Source organism: Sinohyriopsis cumingii, unplaced genomic scaffold (genome assembly GCF_028554795.1).
Source record: "Sinohyriopsis cumingii isolate HCF-2022 unplaced genomic scaffold, ASM2855479v2 utg001752l, whole genome shotgun sequence".
Taxonomy (NCBI): domain Eukaryota; kingdom Metazoa; phylum Mollusca; class Bivalvia; order Unionida; family Unionidae; genus Sinohyriopsis; species Sinohyriopsis cumingii.
In genome coordinates, this window is record NW_028316044.1 from 531684 (window position 1) to 546920 (window position 15237).

The window sequence follows — 15237 nt, forward strand, 5'->3', positions numbered from 1 at the left end:
TAAAGAATTCCTGATGCTCTTTTTTACATGTAGTCTATTTATAGAAGATGATACTATTGATGATGAATATTAAATCAAGATTAAATTTGTAAGAATTGACATTTTCCATCCACCCTGATCAGAACAATAAAAAAATTTATCAACAAATTTCATAAATTACATAAAAATCAAATACTTCTTTTATTGCATGATTATTTTATTTTTTTAAAAATTTCAACCACTCTTTTGAAAACATCACAGTTTGCTATGACTAATCAGCAGAATATACAGCACAGACCCTAATCTGCTGGCACAATTAATGATGGCAAATCAGGATCAATGTTGTTTGCAATCGGCCTGGACTTATAAGTGAGTACATATATGGTACTACAACTTCAGATTGTAATACATGGGATCTCAAACTAAAACAACTCTGAGAGCCACATGAGGGTATTTAAGATGACCCAAGGGCCGCACCACCTTTGTTATCTCTCATGTCACCTTGTGATGCCAATCAATTTGTAGGGCCACAGGATACAGCTTGGAGGGCAGTATGCAGGCCGCGTGTTTGAGACCCCTTTTGGAATACATTCAACACATTAAATCATGATGAAGTAAGTAGCAAATTAAAAACAGAAATGTGTAAAAGCAGCAACAAGCTGATGATGTCATTCAATAAAACAAGAAATAAATTTTTTCAAATACCATAATGTACCATTTTTCATTGTCTGGATAACTTATGTAATGACAGTATAGAGTAAGAAGTTCAAGATGAATTCTTTCATTTCTCTCGTGAAACCTCGCCACAAATTAAAAGATCCACCAGTCAAACTGAAGAGAATAAAACAACTTTACCTCCTTTTTTTGTCACTTATATACTTTATCAAACTTAAAGACCTAATAATGGTTCCTACCTGAACGATTCTCAGCATGTTTTTTTCTATTTTTTAATGTTTTTCTAATTTCATGGTGTTTGTTTTTGTAATAATATTATTATATGTATTTTTTATCTTATAGGTGTTGTCTAATGTTATAAAGCGCTTAGAGCTTCTAAACATTAGGCGCTATACAAAGTCCTCATTATTATTATTTATCTATAAATTAAACACTTTTGTTATGATAAAATGAATGAAGTCATAACAACTTAATCACAGAGCATGCAAGTATATCTTACACTATGGAATATAAATAATCAAATAACCAAAGCAAAGGATCAAACATTAATACAGTAAAGTCTCATTTAAATGACTTTTTTTAGCAACGTATCATTGCAAATTCCATTTTTAAGTTCTGAGGAGTTATTACCCTTGTCATACCACTATCAAACCACAATGTATAAATTATAAAAATGGGTCAGATGTAGGAACTGTATTAAAAAAATATAATTATCTAACTATAATTAACTGTAACTAATTAACTATATTTCACATCTAATATTATAATAATTATTGTTTTATTTTTATGCATATTTTCCAAAAATATTAAATCTAATGAAATGAAATTTGTGCATACACTCCTCTTTTCTATTTGGAGTAAATGTAAAATCTCATGGGCTGACAAGGTCACTGTAAAGAATAATTCCTTATATATTTGCTTATGTGTTTTTTCCAACTGCAAACAACATAGAATCTGATTTGCCACTGCATAATGTGGTGGCAAATCATCGTCTCTTGTTCTACTGATTACTCCAAAAAATAGCAAAGACCCAGATCTGCTAATGCATTATGTGACAGCAGATTTGGGTCTGTGCAGTTTGAAGCTGGAACCAATTTATATACAGTAAAAGAAATATATACACTTGTTACTGGTGAACTGCTGCTCAATGCGCTATTAGGATCAAAGTTTGAACTAACGTGTTTGTTTTCACATGTTAATTTGTACGAACTTGAATATTCATATGTGATGAATGTCATTATAAGGGGAATTGACTGTATCATAACAACAGTAATGTTAAGCAGAACTACCACCATGAAACACAAAACCTTAACCATTAAATAGTAAAATGGTTTAAACTCGCGACCATATTAAATATACTTACGGCTCGTAGCTTGAGTATGTTGGCAATGTTACATTGGATTTCATTACCATAGTTCTTCAACTCCTCAAACCGCCTGAAATTGAAAAATGCAAGGTACTGATAACAACATGGTGGTAATATGATGGTGACACAAATATACATGAAAGTTAATCTTTCAAAAGTCATCAAAATTAACGACCTCATGGCCATATTACATTTGATCATACAGAGCTCAGTGAAATTAAACTTGGTTCAATGAAATGAGACTTGCAAACTTTAAAACTTAAAAATTCAACTACAAACCAGACTATAATCACTGACGAACAGCTCACCATTATGAAGCCTCTGACAGCCACTGTAAATATGATTTATCAGTACAAAAATTAAATTCAGATCACAGTAATACTGACCTCTAAAATGCTGGCCCCTGAAACAAGAGACTCCACTGGGCATGTTATTGATGGCTTATATAACTTATCAGTTCACCATTTCAGTACGCAGGCTTACGCAGCACTGAACAAACAGCCGATGTAAAGCATCTACCAAAAGTTTATATCATGCAGATTTTACCTATTTTATTACAATAAAATTCTTTTAAAGGTATAATATGCAAAGTCACCTGACTGTAACAGAACAATTCTGAGACATTGATGACAGAAACCCATTTCCCAGGTTTTATAGAAATTGGAGGAAAAATATAGGGGTTGCTCACTAGTTATTACGTACTTTTGAGAGAATGATGTATGTGAGGTAAAGTTGTTTGCATTTAAAACATGCACAACGGAGAGAATGTTGGCATACCTCTATTCTACATTAATGTAATGTGGATGATATTTCTTTGGATATTGTACTTTTGGAAATTGTACATGATCTAAGCACACTGCTAACTAAATTGACTGCTCCCTTGTGCTAAAAATTCAGCCTGAATTAGTCTAAAGTACACTATCCAAAGCAGCTTTTAAAATAGGGAAAATGGATTTTGCCAGACTAGACAATACCAGCTTCTGAAAGTGCAATGAATGAATAACCAAATATATAAAATGTAAAAAAAGTTATCGGCTCTTTTTTATACGATTTACCTCTAAGTTCAAGAAGTGAAAATGACTTAGTGGAGCAAGCACTTTTTTGAAAGGTGTACACCTGGAGTAAGGCCAAGCTGTATACTCTATAACCCATATTACACCCATCAATCATACACCAAAATAAAGGGAATTAAAGGTTTTTTGAATTATACCTAAGATATACAAGGTCTTTTTTTTAAAAACAGTATAACCAGTGAGGAAAGCTGGGGAAATTCTTTTTCTTTAAAATTCTAACCCTATGCAAATTGCGAAACTGTAGAGTGCCACCATAGTCGCTTAAGCTAATGAGATAATGAGCTGAGTCAATCAGATGCAAGGTATCTCACTAATATATGCAGATCTCACAACAGAATGTGTCACAACTATGATAATATAAGCCTATATACCAAAGTGAAACAAAACACAACTGAAATCCAATCTCCTGAGTTAGCTAATCAGAAACATACTTGTCCAAAAGTTTGATAATACAAGACTGTAAACAAGTTTGATTTTTCAAATGCAAGTTACTGACATTTTTCTTGTCTAAAATTATAACATACTTATATAAATAACAATGACAATTTTACTTTGCATGAAAATTTATTAACAAAGCTGCACTGCCTTCAAAATACTGGCAATCTGGCCAAAGCATGACAATTTCTGCCAAGATGAAAATCATGAAATGTTGACATTCTGTTTCTTAGCTTCTGCCATATCTTAATGATGTTCACTGTAAAGGATATGTATCATATCTATATTACTGAAAGGTTTTACTGTAAATGTGAATACCACTAAGAAATCAATGGCTATGTGTGCAACTGCAATTCCTTCAGTTACACACCTTGTCTCATATTATATGTTTGTCTAAGAAGCTATGCATTAGAACATACTATTTCTATGATCCACATATAGTACCTGTGATTCGTTAGAAAAAGGGAAAAAGTACAGTGAAGAAGTGGACTGTACTGAGTGTATTGACAGGGGCAGGTAACTTTTTCCTCAGTCCTGTATTAATTTCCTTAATGGAGTTCATATAGGTGGCGCTATACAGTTTCGCATTTTGCATAGGGTTAGGATTTTAAAGAAAAAGAATGTCCCCGGCTTTCCTCACTGGTTATACTGGCTATTTAAAAAAGACCTTGTATATCTTAGGTATAATCAAAGAACCTTTAATTCCCTTTATTTTGGTGTATGATTGATGGGTGTACTATGGGTTATAGAGTATACAGCTTGGCCTTACTTCAAATGTGCACCTTTCAAAAAAGTGCTAGCTCTACTTGGTCATTTTCACTTCCTGAACTTCAGAGGTCAATTGTATAAAAAAGAGCTGATAACTTTTTTTACATTTTATATATTTGGCAATTCATTCATTGCACTTTCAGAAGCTGGTATTGTCTAGTCTGGCAAAATTCATTTTCCCTATTTTAATAGCTGCTATGTATAGTGTACTTCAGACTAATTCAGACTGATTTTTTAACACAAGGGAGCAGTCATTTTAGTTAGCAGTGTGCTTAAATCATGTAAAATTTCCAAAAGTACAATATCCAAAAGAAATAAATTCCACATTACATTAATGTAGCATAGAGGTATGCAAACATTCTCTCCACTGTGCATGTTTTAAATGCGAACTACTTCACCTTACATATGTCACTCTCTCAAAAGTACATATTATCTGGTGAGCGCCACCATAAAGAAGATGTAGATATTATTTTTTTATGATTTAATTATGTTTATATGGCTGAAACATTTAAGTTGCAAGCATCAAAACAATCCTTATGAATAATTCTCCTGCCTTTTTCCCCACAGAACAGTATTTATGAGTGTCAGAGTCTCTAACAAGTCCAGCCTACTCCCCCCCCCATGATAAAAGTGAGCTATTTTAAGAATGCACATTACATTTTGTAAACATAGCAACCAATGTTATGCTGAATGACAGGAACATGAAACTAGCCAGAATTATTTCTGAGATATCAACAATGAATTTTACAATTAGAAAAGGGAGGTAACTCATCAGCTTCATAAAGGTCAAAGGTCAAAGTGTAAAATATTGGCCTATTGTTTAATATGGAAGAAGCGAATTCACTTTCTCTTCATTTATTTTTTTATTTCATTGCAAATAAATGAAAAGAAACATTTTCACCATATATTTCTGTCACTTATTGCAACAGTTTTAAATTTAAGTTGACTCTATTCCTATATTCTAAGTCTTCTAATTTCCCCATAATTAAGGTCACTACTCACACAACCATACCTCATGGCAAATTATGTAAGCAAGAGAAAAATGATCATAATTGGCTTATTTTCATGCTTAAATGCAATATGAATGTACCATTTTATTCAGAACATCATACATAATTATATGAAAATAAAAAAAAATAATTGCAAACATTTTTTATTTCTTTAAGGTGGCGCTATACAGTTTAGCATTTTGCATAGGGTTAGGATTTTAAAGAAAAAGAATGTCCCCGGCTTTCCTCACTGGTTATACTGGCTATTTAAAAAAGACCTTGTATATCTTAGGTATAATGCAAAGAACCTTTAATTCCCTTTATTTTGGTGTATGATTGATGGGTGTACTATGGGTTATAGAGTATACAGCTTGGCATTACTTCAAATGTGCACCTTTCAAAAAAGTGCTAGCTCTACTTGGTCATTTTCACTTCCTGAACTTCAGAGGTCAACTGTATAAAAAAGAGCTGATAACTTTTTTTACATTTTATATATTTGGTAATTCATTTATTGCACTTTCAGAAGCTGGTATTGTCTAGTCTGGCAAAATTCATTTTCCCTATTTTAATAGCTGCTATGTATAGTGTACTTTAGACTAATTCAGACTGATTTTTTAACACAAGGGAGCAGTCATTTTAGTTAGCAGTGTGCTTAAATCATGTAAAATTTCCAAAAGTACTATATCCAAAAGAAATATCATCCACATTACATTAATGTACCATAGGGGTATGCAAACATTCTCTCCACTGTGCATGTTTTAAATGCGAACTACTTCACCTTACATATGTCACTCTCTCAAAAGTACATATTATCTGGTGAGCGCCACCATAAAAAAAACTTCAGTTTCAAATGGTAAAAATCAATAAATTCAACAAGACTGTCGTCCACTATCAGTAGATGGTATGCACTCTGGTCAAGAGGTAATGGGTATGCACAAGTCAGGTACATGTGAATTTCTGTACCACAGTGTCTCCTAATAATAAAGCATTATTAAGGGTCCCTTGAAATTTGTCATAAATGCGCATAGCTGTCTTTTCCAACAACATTTCGGGCTAAAATCTGCATTGTACCTGCTGTCATATTTCTTGTTAACTGATTTGTTTTTGTATTGTGCTTCAGGGTATAACAACACATAAAGGTTATATAGTGATAAAGCAACTGAATTCCTACAGTGTCTTGCCCAGAGATGCACCAAATTAGCCTATTGTAGGATATGACCCTGCAGCATTTCAGTTGAGAGCCTGGTTTGATAACCATGGAGGAAAATGCGTCAGAAAATCTCACCTGTCAGGTTTCTTCAATCTGAAGGAAGCATTCAAAGCCTTCAGTCTTGACTCTCCCTTAAAAGATCAATGAGAAAAAATTACTTTCGTGTTGCATTAAATATTAACACAACTTATTGAATAGATCTTTATACCTGCATTGCCAAACTTCAGGCAGTTTCTCATCTATAAATACTGAAGATGATTATGTATCACATCTGTTGTGCAGGATTTTTGAAGCCTCCCAAATACACATATAGGTGGAAATTATAGAAAATGTTGTGAACTCAGTACACATATTAATATTAATAAAATACTGGCAGTGCTAAGTTTGAAACTGTTTGCAATTTCTACTAACATAACAAAAATTAAACATGTCAATTATGCTGCTATAGAGAAACAATGACATCATTTATTTTTTTAATTTGGGGAAATTAAGACAAGTTAATTTTGTAATTTTTAGACCATTAAATACCAACACACATCACATACTATCAGTATGGACAAGTTTATTTTGTATTTCTAAACCATGAAATATCTATACACATCAAATACTGTTAGTATAGACAAGTTAATTTTGTAATTCTCGACCATGAAATGTCTACACACATCAACTGCTATTACTACAGACAAGTTTTTTTATTTTGTATTTCTTGACCATTATATATCAACACACATCAAATGCTATTAGTACAGACAAGTTTTTTATTTTGTATTTCTTGACAATTAAATATCTACACATATCAAAAACTATTAGTACAGACAAGTTTTTATTTTGTATTTCTTGACCATTATATCTACACACATCAAATGCTATTAGTACAGACAAGTTTTTTATTTTGTATTTTTTGACCATTATATATCTACACACATCAAATTCTATTAGTGAGGAGAAGCTTTTAGAATTTTAATTTTAATTTTATGGAATGCAAACCACATTATTCTGGTATTCCTCTACTTTAGAAATAAACAGATGGATGGATCAGGGAAAGTCCAAAGGAACTAGATTTATATTTGTACAATACATATGCCTCCACCACATACAAAAAAGACACTGGACAACAAATTTTTACAAAAGTCATGTTACTGAAATAAAATTAGTCAATTCTTATCAATTTTTATGTGCTGAACACGAATATGACAGTCAAATTGCAAAATTGGCTCTAGTTTTTTTGTAATCTGCAAGAAATTAATGTTTACATAACGAAATGCATTCCAATAGTAAAAGGTCAACTGTAATAGCCTACCTATAAAAAATCAAGTCATTGACTACATCTTAGATTTCTTCGCCTGTCTCTTGTACAGCTGTTCGGGAGCATCTCTGAGGAGTGTCCAGCAGTAGTCAGCCAGCATTGTAGTGGACCATTTTCCCTGGTATCTTTGTTCCATTGTTGCGATATCTTGATGAAAACATTCGCCGTGTTCATCACTAAAAATACCACAGTTGCTAGGAAAGAAATCCAAATGGGAATGAAGGAAGTGAATCTTTAGAGACATATTGCAGCCAAGTTTCTTATACTTCATCAACATGTCTTCTACTAGTTCCTTATAGTTTTCTGCCCTAACATTTCCGAGGAAGTTTGTAGAAACTAGGCGAAAAGCATTCCATGCTTGTTTCGCGTCACCTTCCAGCAAGTTGTTGAACCGGTCATCTTTGAAAAGCTCTCGAATCTGAGGACCCACAAAAACTCCCTCTTTAATCTTTGCTTCGCTGAGTCGAGGGAATTTTTCATGCAGGTATCGGAATGCTGGCAAAGTCCGGTCAATGGCTTTCACGAAGTTCTTCATCAAACCTAGTTTGATGTGAAGGGGTGGTAGCAAGATTTTCTGAGCCTCAACCAGAGCTGGGTGTTGGATATTCTTCTCTCCAATGGCTACATTCTGCCTGTGAGTCCATTCCTTCCTCATGCAGTGCATTTCCCTTGCTCGGCTATCCCACTCGCATAAGAAACACATGTATTTTGTATATCCTTGCTGCAGTCCCATTAAAAGGGCAACTACCTTCAAATCACCACAGAGGTGCCAGCTGTACTTGTTATACTCAATGGAATTCAGTAGCTGCCTTAAGTTATCGTATGTCTCTTTCATGTGGACAGCATACGCTACTGGAATAGATGGAAGAATGTTTCCATTGTGCAAAAGCACAGCCTTGAGACTCAGTTTCGAAGAGTCCACAAATAGTCTCCATTCTTGTGGGTCATGAGTGATTTTTAAAGCATTCATGAGGCCCTCAATATCGGAACAGAATATCAGATTACTTTCCTTTCTGAAGAAAGGCTCCAATTGCTGGTGGCGCTTTCGATATGCAGTAATTGTGACATCTTCTTCTAGAAGATTCCATTGTTGGAGTCTTGATCCTAGCAATTCTGCCTTGTTCTTTTATAAGTCCAAATCACGAATCAGGTCATTTAGTTCTTCCTGTGTTATTCTGTGTGGGGTTGATGATGCACCACAGTGAAAATCTGGATCACTGCATGCTGATGGACCAGGAGAAGAACAGGTCGACTCACCTTTGTCTTCGTCAGATGAATCAAGAGAATATTCTGCTGGAGGTTCTGGAATAGGAAGTCCCTCACCATGTGGAACTGGTCTCAATGCAGACGGAATGTTTGGGTAGACTATTCTCGACTTCTTTCGCTTCGTTATTCCGCCGGAAAGAGGAGGAACCAAGCAGAAGTAACAGTCATTTAGGTGGTTGCTTGGCTCTCTCCACACCATTGGGACTGCAAACGGCATTGATGACCTTTTGCAATTCAACCACTGTGAAAGCTGTGTTGTACATGTAGCACAGCATATATGCGGAGCCCAAGGCTTGTCTTGGTCACCAACCTTGCATCCGAAGTAAAGATGATATGCCTTCTTCACTTGAGAATTGATACTTTTCTTCTGGTTGGCAAATGTCACTTCCCCACAAATATAGCAAAAATTGTCCGCGGTATTAACACACTTTCGAGGCATTACTGTTCTTTATTGTACGTAAATGGATAAAATAATAAGTTTTATGTAACAGTAGCTTGAACTGTCTCGCACAACGTCTAAAATATTTTAAATGCTGAACCTATCTGATTGGGCTTTATATAGTACACTGCTTACGTCAGCTTCAGCAGCCGCCTGGCATTAGTATAATAGGCCTACACATGTATAGTACACTGCTGATGTCAACTTACTTCAGCAGCCGCATGGCATTAGTATTGCATTGCATCAGAAAATGATGCAATCAGCTGTGGATGATGTGAGCATGATGGTATTATGCAATGTTACATCATTATTCCGGATGTTGCTGCAGTCCTACTGGAGAAATTTACACAGTGAAACATAGAAAATGAGGTATATGAATATCTTCAAAACGAGAGCCAATACAAATTTTTCACGGTTATATTCGTGTTCGGCACACCAAAATACTACAGATTAGGGCCTTTTCAAGTCAGTAATGATTTCACTGTTGACCAGTGAGATCTGTCATTTAGCTCTCTTTTTTCAGTAACCTTGTTCAATTTTGAGAACACATAAATATGAAATAAGTAAATATTTATTGGAGACTATAGGCTAACTAGTAGGGGTGAAACAATACACCTGTGCCTCATATCAATAAGATTCACAACACACAGCATGCGATACAATATATATCAATACACATATGAACTTGATAGTCCTTCCATCTTTGGAAGGTCCTTAGAATAAATTAAATTAAAATGTTGATTTTTCTCATGAACAAACCTTGCTGAGGAAGTCTGTAGCATAAACAGAATCCTTCCATCCATCTTCCTAAAAAGAAAAGAAACAAAAATCCAAACTGATGACTGAAAAGCAAGGCTTAAAAATGTTTTACACCAAACGATTAATGATGATTTAAAATTAAACTTGTTATATTGTATAGTCATTGCCTGAATATTAGCTGGGCATGATGATTCCCAAGCCCAACTAACTATGTAAACTAAAGAATTTTTGAATAAATGAAATGAGACATAACAACTTAGCCCAACTTTAACTCATAAAAATAGAATAAATTCATATTTCATGACCATTTTCCCTGCAACGTCATTGCCATGCTAGTCGGTTTACTTAAGTCTGGAATTGTCACCCCTGATGAATGGGAAAGAATTAACTGATTTAAAATTATTAAGAAAACTTGCAACAGCTGACAATGTTATCAAATGGTTGGGTGGGTACGGCAGGGATTTTTCCGTACTTGATCTGTCAGTAAGCAATAATTTTCTCCCCAATTCTAAAAGCAAAAGTTGGACAAATCCCATTTTTACATATATGATAAAGTCTTTTGCCATGCCACAATGTAGATCACACTTTATGAAGATACCTCAAAAAATGGTGCACAAGGTAAGAACAATCCAGAGTCTATGAGACGGCTGAACACACTTTTTTATATAGATATGACAACAATTCTTAAAACGCCGATCAGAGCCCATGTATAACTAGAATATACGAGCATATAAAGTTTCACAAAAATATCTGAAACAGTTCAAGATATATAAAATATGAATATAATTTTTGAAATGGGGACATAACTCTAAAAGTACTAATCTGTCAAAGCTATATCTTAAATGGGACACAAATTTGTCATGATACAAATGCATCCCAAGTTTCATGAACAATCTCAGATGATTCAGCTCTTAACAGGAGGTGACCATGACAAATAAAATTTGGAAAAACCATTTTCACACGTACGTAAGAGGCACCTTTTCATATAGGACAATGTATATGGGTCACTTCAATTATGTTTATGATCGATTTTACATTTATATAAAGGACACCTTCTCATTAAGGACAATGTGCATGGGTCCCTTGTATTATGTATATGATCGTTCTTAACATGAATATAAAAGGACACCTGTCCAAAAAGACAATTTGTTAAGGTCCATCGAGTGTCCCTGGTAAACATGTTCCAATATAAAATTCTGTTTACTTGTAATTGCCAGAAAGAAATAAAAATACCTTTTGAAGAAATCCTATAAAAATCTTGTCCTGTGATAGCAGGGGATGAGCTGCAATCCTTAACAAGAAGATCTGTAAAGGAAATTAGAATAGTCTGTAATCAGACAAATAGGTTGACCCAGTACATCTGGAAACAGATCATAATTAATAGTTCCGGTTCAGTACCCATGAATGTAGCCCCAGTACATTTTTAGAGCATTTTTTTCATGTCTCCTTTTGGTGGTGATGCAAGAGTTAGATTTAGGCAATCTTGTTATGGATTTAAACGTAACTGTTTATTCTTTAGTATATGAGCTTATGGTGTGGCTGTCTGTGTGTGTTTCGACGACAGTGAGTAATAAGGTCTTGGTGATGACCCAGAAGTGAAATCTGTGTGAACCTATAACAAGAACTTCACCGTGAAGTCATCTTTGAAGGTATTTTTAGATTAACATGATTTTTATTGATTTTTATTGATTGTCACACAGTGGAAAGTTCAGTACTGAGAATATATAGTAAAATAGAGAATATATAGTAAAATAATTGTGTTCTGGGTCCATCTGTTAATTTATGTAGTCTGTAATCAGACAAATAGGCAGAACCAGTATATGTGTTATCTAATGTAGTCTGTAATAGTTGCTCTAATTGGATGCATGCTAATTGGAGGCAGTGGTTGTAGGGTTTGGGGTTGTGGGGCTTTGGGGTCATGGGGCTTTGGGGTCGTGGGGCTTTGGGGTTGTGGGGCTTTGGGGTCATGGGGCTTTGGGGTCATGGGGCTTTGAGGTCGTGGGGCTTTGGGGTTGTGGGGCTTTGGGGTTGTGGTCTGATAATGCTTACTTATATTCAATGATTTTCAAACTGATGGAGATAAGTTTAGCAACAGACAACAACACAGCAACTGTGGCTGCTGAAGTTAAATTACCAATAACAAATTAAATAAATCACTATATTCAAAATTAAATAAAATTATAAAACAAAATCCATTTACAGGATAAAAACAAACATTTGGACAGCATCCTGTTTTTAAACAATAAACTTGTTACCCTTTTGTAAAGAATGGCACCAAAGCAAAGTAAATCGGAATTTAATTTACAAAGAATTCCATATAACAGAAAAAACAATATGGTGAAAGCAAGAACAAATTATGTACCATATATTCTTGCTGACAAGTTGAACTGTAAAAAGCATAGACCTCAATCTGCCACTGTAAAACAAGCTGGCAGATCCAAGTTTATGTTTGTTCTACTGGTTGTTCTGATAACAAAATGCAGTTGGACAGCCTATTAGGCTGATTGCATAAGTAAAGTACACTAAGTGAACAACACAATCCACTTCAAGTTACATAAATCAAAAAGATGCATGTTGAAGAAGAAACATTTATACATCATTGCCTTTAAGGAAAATGTTTAAGCCCTCTTTATTAAAATTTACTTTCAACTTCATGATCAGTGGCAATGTCTTTTTCAGCTGCATTTTACTTCTTATATAGAATGCAAAACATCATTACTTTGGTAAACAGAATTGTGTACAAGTGTGATTCAATTCTGAATGCAAAAAATTGAAACATACTTGTGATTCAAGCATGGATGAGCCATGTGTGTATCCTATCAAAACTAAATTTCAAAACTCCTGTCTGTCTGACGGATTTTGACAATGTAAAGCACATCAACTGGGGGAGTTTGCATTTTATTCTTTCACATGCAACAAGCACTGTATTGAGTTTAGTCATTCTGGAGCGTACAATATCTGTTGACACAGCAACAACACCCAGCATTGGGACAATGCACAAATGCATAGCTCAATCCCAAAAGTAATCATTACATTTAAACAATCACAAATAGACCACATCACAAGAGCTTAAAAAAAATTCAGTTCTTCTACTGATTACAATCAAGACGTTTGCAGATGTAGATCATTTTTCGGACATGCTTGTGTGACGCTCAATCACAGCAATGCAGATCCTTTTCAATTCTGTGAAAAATTCAATATGATCTTCATAAGTTGTAACACTACCACTAATTCTCTAATGAATGCAAATATAAACACTGTGATACCTTCAAGCTGCCAAATGAACTATTAACAGCAGTGAAGATCGAATCTAACTAACACTGTATTCCGCTGTCAAATGGATTTTAAAGAAACTTGTATTTTTTATTCAGTAACTGTGGTTGTGATTATGTTAATAATAATAATATTTGACAATGCTAAGTCTACAAAATAATTTTGTCTGTAAGTGTATTAAATTCTTGAAACAAAACTAGCAACTAGTTAGTTATGTCATGGTCATCTTTGAACCAGGAGGATGAACAACAGCATATATATGTGTACCTCTCATTACAATTTTAAGATTCCTTAACTCATTTGGCCATGGAGGTTTTTGTCGTTTTCACCTGAAATGCGAGTAGGAAAGACATTTTGGGGGCTATTTCTGAATACATCAGCTTTCAACAGATTTTCCATGAGACAAATGCCTAGTTGTAATAGAAACATCATTTTCCATTGGTTATTTTGCTTGCGCATGAGCAGAAGGATAAAAGTTTTTGTATGGAGACCACTCTTTATTCCAAATGTCTACCTTATCCTAGATTGTGCAAAGGTTTACCTGTCTGTGTGCAGTTCAGACCAGTCTGCCTTAGATCTGAGGCCAAAGGGTCTAAAACCCGGGCACAAAATAGCATTCCAACCACGAGCGAAATTTGGGTCAAGAAAAAAAAAGGTCCAAAAATGAGGTTTTTCCCTCTGTATTTTGTAGAGCAACCAGAACTTCAAGATTATTTGGTATCATTGTAGAGTTATATCTGTCTGCTTTTTTGTAATACCACCCACTTTGGTGTATCTTAAATGACCTCGATGTTGCAGAACTCGGAAATAGGGTACAGCCTTATCATGCCTACAGGCATGATTGGGGCCGAATGAGTTAAAGTAGCAAGAACTTGTCACTGACAGATTATGTCCAACTGGCTTAATAAACTATTTGTAAGATTGCAGTTGAAGCTTATGTATGTAGATTTCATGCATACGTACTTCCAGGGCAGCCCTTCTTCTTTCAATAAACTCTGCATCAAACTTGTCTGTAGCGGAATTCTGCCATGTGTAGCTTGCCTACAAAAAATAAAAATATTGTAATTAAAAAGATATCAAGTTGAACTGTCCCAAATGAAATCAAGCTGAGCTGTTCCAAATGATATCAAGTTGAGCTGTTCCTAATGATATCAAGCTGAGCTGTTCCAAATGAAATCAAGCTGAGCTGTTCCAAATGATATCAAGTTGAGCTGTTCCAAATGATATCAAGTTGAAGATGTTCTCTTGACTTGAACTATGAATGTTAATAGGGCCTTTCTCTGATCCTTAAAAGCAATTATTTCACCTCATTAAATAATATGTGCTGTATCGCTTGCTAATGAGAAAATTAATATATGTAATAAAGATGCCCATCCTAACAAAAAATTTCTTCCAGATCAATGAACATTTATATCCAGTAATGATGCTTTATTATTATGAATTATTATTATTTATTATTATTAAATCTACGTAACATTATGTGCTGGCAGTTCAGGGTCTATGTCATTTGTTCTACTTATTATTCTTATTATGCAATGGCAAAAATGGGTCTGTGCTTTTTGCAGTTGGACTGGACTTATAAGCAAGTACAGACAGTAAGTACATGTAAATGGTGCATGGCACAAAAACGGCACAAATTTGTGTTCTTTTTTATTAGCCTTTAGTCTTCTAAAATGGTAGATATGAGAACAATTGATAC

The 15237-nt window shown here is 34.4% G+C and overlaps 1 protein-coding gene across 2 annotated transcripts in view; it reads right to left on the reverse strand.

The window, feature by feature from the left end:
- Positions 1–15237, reverse strand: part of LOC149771589 (sorting nexin-4-like) — a 58168-nt gene that overhangs the window by 21914 nt on the left and 21017 nt on the right. For both annotated transcript variants that reach the window (XM_089948318.1, XM_089948317.1), the window contains 5 exons: positions 14502–14579; positions 11499–11570; positions 10266–10313; positions 6571–6626; positions 2018–2090 (listed from right to left, as the gene is read on the reverse strand). In XM_089948318.1, the coding sequence (XP_089804444.1) occupies positions 2018–2090; positions 6571–6626; positions 10266–10313; positions 11499–11570; positions 14502–14579 (327 nt within the window). The remainder of the gene's footprint in view (positions 1–2017; positions 2091–6570; positions 6627–10265; positions 10314–11498; positions 11571–14501; positions 14580–15237) is intronic.